General features: G+C 37.7%; 1 protein-coding gene across 1 annotated transcript; it reads right to left on the minus strand.

Moving 5' to 3' along the window:
• Positions 1-3,060: 3,060 nt before the first annotated feature.
• Positions 3,061-5,013, minus strand: LOC127100631 (T-complex protein 1 subunit delta). The gene has a single exon (XM_051037875.1). The coding sequence runs from the start codon at positions 4,858-4,860 to the stop codon at positions 3,268-3,270; it is 1,593 nt and encodes a 530-aa protein (XP_050893832.1). The 5' UTR covers positions 4,861-5,013; the 3' UTR covers positions 3,061-3,267.
• Positions 5,014-10,059: the final 5,046 nt, after the last annotated feature.

Here is a 10,059-nt window from a genome sequence, read left to right on the forward strand (position 1 = left end):
TTTTCAAGTTGGTTCCTATTTTAATGGAGTACAGCTAAAAACAATTATGCACTTCCCTTATTATGGTTGGCACCCTCTGGGACTATCAATGGTTGTTTATGGCTATCTATTGGTCATCGAGTTCTGCTGTCACACGATTTAAGAAGTTAATGATAAAATTATTGTAGGTTCCCGAATCAGACAAGGGTATATACTGGATATAATTGGTTGAAGAAAATTTGCATAAGTCAATCTTTAAAAGTATGCGAGTTATTGAAGATTTTTAAGGAGTACGAGGTCACAGACTTCCTAAACACAGGAAATTAGGATTTGGTTCTTTTAAAGTGATACTGCTCACTTTAGAGGATAAAGTGAAATCATCTTTAGTGTTGCTAAGATATATATAGATTTGAATTATATTCTGTTGAGAAAATCTCTCTATGATTAGCTTTGTTAGTTTATTTATCTCGAATAATCATGATATTTGGTTATAGATTTTAATGTATTGACTTGGTTATAAGTAACAATGATTATAGATTTGAATGTATTGACTTATAAATAACAAAGGCTGAGAAAAGTTTTACAACTTAGGTTCATTTTTATTTTTCTTCCCAGACTTGTCAGGTATTTTTTTCGACCAACACTAAGTGCCGACGACCCTTTGATCTTTAAAAAAAACAAGTCAGAATGCACCGGAGCGCTGCCTTTGCCACCTTATACAGTGACACTTGTCCCATCTTTGGTCTCGGCTGGTGTCAATCTACTAGAATCCAAAACAAAGTTGCTGGAAAATGTCTGATGCACTCACCTGTACTGCCCTTACTGCAAGCAGCCTTCAGGTGTGTGAGATATGCATGCCGCCTTCCAGAAGTGTGTTTGAAGCGCTCTTTCCACAGTTTGACTCGCTGGCGTCTCGCCTAATTCTTCAGGGGGATAATTGTCTGAATCAGTCCCATAATTGGAGGTGCCCGGCCTACCTTTTATATTTGCTTTATTTTTCGCATAGCATGTATCTATGCACTGTAACATGTAACAGGTCAGTTCCAATTGCAAAGATGACATATATCCATCTTTTCTTATCTCTATGGCATTTATGGCCTCTTTATTAGTTAAACTTAAAAAATGCATTCTTACATGGTGACTTAGCTGAGGAAGTCTATATGGAGCAACCACCCAAATTTGGTGCTTAGGGGAAGTCATGTGGCTTTGTTTGAAGATTGCAAAAACCCTTGTACAGTCTCAAGCATAGTTAGGTAGATTCAGTTCAGTTCTTCTGGATTTTGGCATACTCTGCAATGAAGTTGATCATTTAGTGTTTTATAAACACATCTATTGATCAGTGTTTTTATCTTGTTGTATATGTGGATGGCATTGTTATTACTGAAAATAACCAGAGCGGTATTCAGGATTTTCTACCCTTGATTGCAAGTCCACTGACACGCCTATGGATCCAAATACCAAACTTGCGCCAGATCAAGGGGGTCATTTTCAGATCCGGTAGGTATTGAAGGTTAGTTGGAAAGTTGAACTACCTTACTGTGACAAGACTTGGCATATCATCTGCCGTCATTCTCCATGTGATATCCTTCCTTCTATTTGCTGATGATGCGATCTTTCTTTGTAGTGGGAGTTGGAACAATCTATGGAACATAAAAGGCATTATGACAGGTTTTGAACTAGTTTCAAAACAAAGATTTTTGGAATCAATTTGAAGGAAGAGTTTTTATCCTCTGCTGTTACTTTTCTCTCTTGTGACACAGGTACTCTACCTTTCAAATTCTTAGGAGTCAGTGTTGGATCAAACCCAAGAAGGAAGGATGGCTGGTGCAACATTCTGACCAAGCTTAGGAGCATATTGGCAACTTGGAAAGGAAGGCAGATGTCGATGGTTCGTTTTCTTTTTATAAGGCCCCTAAAATACTGGTGAATGAAATCATTAAAACTCAAAGAGATTTCTTATAGGGGCGCTGAAGGGCTCAAAAAGATGTGTTGGTTCAGTTGGTCAAAAATTTGTAGAAGTAAAGATGATGGTGGGCTTTTTAACAAGGCTATGTTGAGCAAATGGCTCGGGAGAATACCAAGTTAATCTCCAAGGATCTTCTCTTCACTCTTAGAAGGATCGGCAATTGGGTCCGGGTTCATGTCTAAATTACTTTCTTTAATTGTTGTTTTTTCCACTCTTTGTAGTACTTTGTCCATTCTTTCCTTTTTTACTCTCTTGTATTGGTTGCATTAATACAATTGGTTGCTTATAAAAAAAAAAAATTTATTTATAAAAAATGGATCACTGCTGTTTATTTGTCTGCGGTTGGAAATAAACTTTTTCCCAACCTTCAAGGTGAACTCTTGGATGAGATAAGGAAATAAATAAGTAGAAAGAATCAATAACAATAAAAATCCAGTAAAAGAAACAACAACAATAAATGAATACAGTATGTATATGCAAAAGAAGAAAGAAGAAAAACAAATACAGCAGTTATCCATTTCAAAAGAAGAAGAAAAATAACTCAAGGTTATTCTGCTGGAAGCAAGTATCATGCCCTTTTTATATTACAAACTGACATGTATTTCTGAAATTATACAGGATATGAACACAATTGCTTTAAGATCAACTACAAATTCCAATTTTAGAAAATATTTATATCATTTTGATATATTCATCCCTGGCTAGCTCTAGAAAGATGAGTTTTACTAAATTCCAATTCTATAAAATATTTACATGGCCAGCTCTAGAAAGATGAGTTTATGAGTTTTACTTCATGACATATAATAACAGTAATGCCACTAGGATCCATCCTAACTCAGCAACCAATGGAATATCAATAGGAGTAGGAGTAATCCTCAACATAACTAGTTTCCAACATCCTCTAATTTCACGAATATCTCTACAAGTTTTTATAAATACTAAAAAGATAAAGAGGGCAGAACATAATAACAGTTTCCAGTTTCAAGTCTTGTGATGCTTCCCCCAACGTCCTAACAGCATAATTCAACAATACAACTCCAAGCACTCATTCAACTCCAGAATACAAGGTAAATACATAAACACAATCAAATAATCAACTGTTGAAAAACTCACAATACAAATAACAAGTCCTTCTGATAACTGCAGTTAGTATCACAATCCACAAGGGCGTCCAAATTTAGAAATAAACACAGCAGCCAGAGTCAAAATCGATTAACCAAATTCACTACAGACAACATAAACTACCAATTTAAAATAAGCGCGTATGAAAGACATAATACAATTCAGTTTTTCTCCAAATTTATGCCACTTTCCATTAAACTCTACCTCACAGTGACAATATCATCAATCTTCAAAATCATCCGCACGCACTCTGTTGCCAAGGTTATAGCGCTTGTGCTTACAAGCAGTGGCTGCACCACATTCTCTTCAAGGATATTTGTAATTTGACCTTTCCTCACATTGATTCCAGCATTTATCTCACCCTGCGCATGACGATTCCTCAGCTCAGTAACAATCGCAATCGGATTCAAACCAGCATTCTCAGCCAAAGTATAAGGAATGACTTCAAGTGCCTCAGCAAATGCCCGAATGCAGTAACCCTCCATTCCATGCAACACCTTCGCCCAAGCACCCAATTGCCTAGACAACTCTATCTCCGGCGCACCACCACCAGCTATCAAAAACCTCTTCGCAACCAAACACCTAACAACACACAAAGCATCATGCAGACTCCTTTCCGCCTCATCAAGCACAAGCGCATTGGATCCACGAACAAGCACGGTTGTGGTCTTCCCCATATCCTTAATCCCTGAAATCTTCACAATCTTCCCATCCCCAAGAGAAAGTTCCTCCACAAGATCAGCATAACCCAACTTCTCAACACGAAAATGCTCAATATTAGCAATAGGCAAACAATTAAGAGTCTTGGTAATGAACTCAATCTCATCGCGTTCAACATCTTTAATCACCAAAATCTTAGCTTTAGCAAGGTAATGTAGAGACAAATCAGTAACAGCATCTCTCAAAATACTCTTCTGAATCAACAAGGCATTACAACCAGTTGCTTTAATCTTCTTAATCATACCCAAAATATAACTCCTCTCTTCCTTCAAAATCCTATCCATCTGAGAATATTCACTCACCACAATACTCTGTTCAATATCAGTCTTTGGAGGCGAAATCTGAAACTGAATCACAGCAATCTTAGCATTCTCCATACGGGTAGGTCCACCAGCAGCATGGCTTACTTTCTTATCAAACACCAAACCCTTCACAAGCTCAGTATCATCCACAGTCCCACCTAGCTTCTTCACGATCTTGACATCACGGAGATCAACCATGTTAGGTTTATCCGAGTCCACAACGGAGAGAACCGAGTCGACGGCGATTGGAGCGAGGAGGGAAGAGTATTGACTAACAACCTTGCTGTTAAGCGAAGTGCTAGCGGATTTGACAAGCGATTCACGGTCGGAGAGTTCGACCGGGACTGCCATGGCAGTGAGGATATCAACAGCCTTGACGGAAGCTTTATGAAGCGCATCGGAGATCACGGTAGGATGGATTCCATGAGAGAGAAGGAGAAGACATTTTTCGAGAAGTGCGCCGGCGATGACGACGACAGTGGTGGTACCGTCACCAGCGGCGGAGTCTTGAGATTTGGAGAGTTCGACGAGCATCTTAGCGGCGGGTTGGAGAACCTGCATCTTGTGGAGAATGGTGGCGCCATCGTTGGTGATGATAACCTCATTGGAAGAGGTGGAAATCATTTTGTCCATACCTTTGGGACCGAGACTGGTGCGAACGGCGTTGGCGACGGAACGTGCAGCGATGATGTTGGATTGACGGACGTCATCTTTGCGTTTGTTGTCGGTGTAGGATTCAGTTTTGGAGGAACGGTGTGGTGGAGCCGCCATTGAAGATGGAACCCTAAATCTGAGAGCAGTGAGAGATTTTAGAAATGAGCGAGTGTTTCAGTGAAGAGAAGAAGAACTTGTGTGTGAATTGTAATAAATGAAACGAGGATTTTGCATTTTCTGTGCGTTCACTGTAGTATTGTTTCTTTATTCACTCTATTTAAAATTTAAATGGTGCTAGTATTAATATAAGATAATATTAATTTAAATGGTACTATATTATTTCACTCCTAAAATATCTAGCTTCTTTTGATTTAATTTAAGATAATATTAATTAATTATTTTATATTAATTACTATGTTGTATAAAAAAATTATATCAATTTATATTATTTTATATATGATTAAAATTAAAATTAAATTTTATATAAAAAATAATATTTTTATTTTTATCAATATTTACAATTTACGATATATTTTAATTAAATTCTGTTCTTTAATATAATAAAAACATATTAGTTAAAATATTTTAGCTCTGTTATTCACAATTTTTAATACATAGGTTAGTTTCTTTTATTTTTGTATTTTTTTATGTGAGGTTTGTTTTGGTCTATAGTTTTAAAAAGGTCATTTGAATCCTTCAATTTTTTGAAAAAGTTTATTCAATTAAATGGAGTTAAATTTTGTCTACGTAACATCCTAATTGATGTCTATGTAATTACTTTATTATTTATTATTTATATTGAATGTCTTCACTTACATTAGTTTATATCTATCAAATAAAATTAGATCATGAAATTAATTCTTCTTTATCTTCCCGATCATTCATAACCTTCGTTTTCTATGTAAATTCATCATAGTCATATTCTTCATATTCTGCTGATAAAAACAAAATGCATATGTTATCCTAATCGAAGAATAAGAATGAATTATGCATATTCTTCTCTCATTCAAAAATTGTTTAGTAAACGTGAAAGCAATAGTAATAGTTCTGATTTGGAGGTTTATTCAAGTTTCAAGCATAAATGAAGATCTTATTATTGGTGTGAGATCTTCGTTGTGCTTCTAAGGACAACGACAATTATCAATTTTGGGAATGTCTACTGTAACACCCTTCTAAAATATCCCAAATATTTAATTAAAATAACAACATATAAATCAGAGTAATCATGCATTTAAGGGTGTCACACAATTATTTCGCACCATTCGTCATACTATTTAGTCATGCTCATTATTTAACTCAAAACATAAAGTATTGCACAACACGCAGCGGATAGAGATCAAATCGATCATTCAAAACATGTAACATACTACATGTAAACTGGTTCAACAAACACCAACAACACAATTAAAATGTTCCCTCCCGATGTTACATCTATCAGAGCATGACCCACTAAGGAGACTACTCTAAACTCCAAGCATTAGCTTCTACTCAATCACTGCTCGTTACCTGAAAAATAGTTGTAAGGGTGAGTTCCTCAATCGATATAATAAGCATTATAGAATATAATGTCATGTTAAGTAATTTAACACATTAATCACCCTAATCGTATCACACATTTCAGTAACGGCACATCACTCAAATATCATACTCAATAACAACCCAATTCATACTCATGCTCAATGCCAACACAACACACGTATAACATTGGAATACATCCATTCATATTATACACTACACATATATTATGCAATGAGACTCCATGCATGCGGTACCGACTATTCGTGAACATACAGTTCAACCTCACCGACCAAATCCCGGTACGGCTACCAAGCTCACCAGTCCCACTCATTTGAGACCTAGTGACTCACATCACTAATTCCTCACCATGGGAATTAGCTACCACCCCAAGGGCCATGTTATGCACGCTAATTCACCTAGCATGCAAACATCAAAGCAGTCCAATTGACTAACATCACTAATTCCTCACCATGGGAATTAGCTACCACCATAAAGGCCACATTATGCACGCTAATCACCTAGCCATGCAACATCACAACAATAATCCACAATGGACCGATGCTCATTCTCTAAGCCATAAAACAGTCCATTCACAACACATGCATAACATACACATTCACAACCTTATGTATGCCATCATACATTATCAACACATGTACCAACACATCATATCATGTCAAATAATTAAACACAGTATTAGCACACTCTACTAATACCTATACTGCTCAAAACAGCGGGAAATAATCCATACTATATCACACACCGATATAGGCAACCATCAATTAGGCACACAACATTTTAATTAACAATTTTTCCACTCTGCAACAGTGTTAACCGGTTAACGCCCTGGGTTAACCGGTTAACGCAGCACAAACACGCTTCCTGCCCAAAACTTAACAGTGTTAACCGGTTAACGCCCTGGGTTAACCGGTTAACGCAGACAAAACAGCAATTATTCAAAATACATAACAGTGTTAACCGGTTAACACCCTGGGTTAACCGGTTAACGCAAGACAGAAGCTGTTCCTGCGCTAACACAAGGCAGAATGCAGAATTCTCCGCATTTTCCGCCGTTGGAGGACTTCCGGACCTCCGATTCCAATTCCGTAAAAAGCTATACATTCGGAAATTTACGACACACACCATTATCGATTCAATTACAGTTTTCACACAACTTATTCATCACAATTTCTCAGCATTCTAAATCCAAATTAGGGTCAATTCAACGGTTTATCACTACCCATTACATGCTAACCCATAATACCCGTTAAACGACGATAAACCCCCCTTACCTGATTAATCCGGCAATTCTTTGAGCTTCAAGCTTTTCCGTTCTCCAACCCTTGCTCTCTAGCTCTTCCTCTCTGCCCTTTCTCCACTTTCTCAATCGCTTCTCTGTTTCACGTGAAAACCTTTTCTTTTTCAAAATGGACTCTTTTTCTTATTTCCAACTTATATATATTTTCCAATAATTATTATTCCAATAAAATAATAATAATAATCCAATAATTCCAACAATAATAATAATAATAATCCAATTATCTAATTAAATTAATAAATATATTATTAACTTAATGTAAATAATTATCATATCATTATCGGGGTGTTACAACTCTCCTCCACTAAAAGAGTTTTCGTCCTCGAAAACATACCTCAAGCGAATAACTCGGGATAAGACTCCTTCATCTGACTCTCAAGTTCCCAAGTCACATTGCCACCTGCTGGTCCTCCCCAAACTACCTTCACCAAGGCAATCTCTTTACCCCGCAACTGCTTCAACTCTCGATCCTCTATCCTCATAGGTGATGTTTCAACAGTCAGGTTATCTCTCACCTGGACATCATCTACTTAGACCACATGCGACGGATCATGAATGTACCTCCTCAACTGAGACACATGAAAAACCTCATGCAAATTCGCAAGTGACGGCGGTAAAGCGATACGATAGGCTACCTCCCCTATCCTCTCCAAAATCTGATAAGGACCAATAAATCGAGGTGTCAACTTCTTCGACTTCAAAGCTCGACCAACACCAGTTATCGGAGTAACACGAAGAAACACATGATCTCCCTCTTGAAACTCAAGTGACTTCCTCCTCTTATCATGATAACTCTTCTGACGACTCTGAGCAATTCTCATCTTCTCCTGAATCATCTTAATCTTATCCGTAGTTTGTTGAACAATCTCCGGTCCAACCACAGCACTCTCACCGGACTCATACCAACATAAAGGTGTCCGACATCTCCTACCATACAAAGCTTCAAACGGTGCCATACCAATGCTCGAATGAAAACTGTTGTTGTAGGTAAACTCAATCAAAGGCAAATAGCAATCCCAAGCACCTCCCTTTTCCAAAACACAAGCCCTCAAAAGATCCTCTAGTGACTGAATCGTCCTCTCAGTCTGACCATCAGTCTGCAGATGATATGCAGAACTCAATCTCAGCTTAGTCCCCAAAGCCCTCTGCAAACCTTCCCAGAACTTCGATGTAAATCTAGGATCTCTGTCCGAAACAATACTCAACGGAATACCATGCAAACTTACAATTTTCTCAATATACAACTCAGCTAATCTCTCTAACGGATAATCCATTCTGATCGGAATGAAATGAGCCGATTTTGTCAATCTGTCAACAATCACCCAAATAGCTTCAAAATTCTTGATTGTTCTCGGTAAACCAGAAACAAAATCCATACTGATACTGTCCCACTTCCACTCTGGAATAGCCAACGGTTGCATTAGCCCAGACGGCTTCTGATGCTCAATCTTTGACTTCTGACAAGTCAAACAAGAATAAACAAAACTCGCAATTTCTCTTTTCATTCCCGGCCACCAAAATAACTTCTTCAAATCATGATACATCTTCGTAGCTCCAGGATGAATACTCAAGCCACTACGATGTCCTTCCTCCAGAATACTCTTCTTAAGTTCGGTAACATCCGGAATACACACCCGATTACCAAATTTCAAAACACCATTCTCATCAACTCTGAATTCACCACCTTGACCTTGATTCACTAGAGTCAACTTATCAACCAAAAGCACATCGGATTTCTGACTCTCTCCAATCTCATCCAGAATACCATTCGTTAACTTCAACATTCCCAATTTAACACTATTGTGAGTACTCTCACACACCAAACTCAAGTCTCTAAACTGCTCAATTAAATCCAATTCCTTAACCATTAACATAGACATATGCAATGATTTCCGACTCAATGCATCAGCCACTACGTTTGCTTTACCCGGATGGTAATTCAAACCAAAGTCATAATCCTTCAGAAACTCTAACCATCTCCTCTGTCTCATATTCAGCTCTTTCTGATCAAACAAATACTTCAAACTTTTATGGTCACTGAAAACCTCAAATCTTGATCCATACAAGTAATGCCTCCATAACTTCAGAACAAATACCACAACTGCCAACTCTAAATCGTGTGTCGGATAGTTCCTCTCATGAACCCTCAGTTGTCTCGAAGCATAAGCTATAACCTGCTTATTCTGCATCAACACACCACCCAAACCCAACAATGAAGCATCACAGTAAACCTCAAATGGTTCCGACGGACTCGGTAATATCAGAATAGGAGCAATAGTTAACCTTCTCTTTAACTCTTGGAAACCTTCTTCACACTTTGAGTCCCAAACAAACGCTTGCCCTTTTCTAGTCAACATCTTCAACGGTAACGCCAACTTGGAAAATCCCTCAATGAATTTCCTATAATAACCTGCAAGTCCAAGAAAACTTCGAATCTCAGCAACAGACTTCGGAGCTTCCCACTTAGATACCGCTTCTAT

Source organism: Lathyrus oleraceus, chromosome 7 (genome assembly GCF_024323335.1).
Source record: "Lathyrus oleraceus cultivar Zhongwan6 chromosome 7, CAAS_Psat_ZW6_1.0, whole genome shotgun sequence".
NCBI lineage: Eukaryota > Viridiplantae > Streptophyta > Magnoliopsida > Fabales > Fabaceae > Lathyrus > Lathyrus oleraceus.

What these genes read in the sequence shown, in the direction of transcription:
- LOC127100631 (XM_051037875.1), bottom strand. Translation starts at nt 4,860, where the DNA reads ATGGCGGCTCCACCACACCGTTCCTCCAAAACTGAATCCTACACCGAC.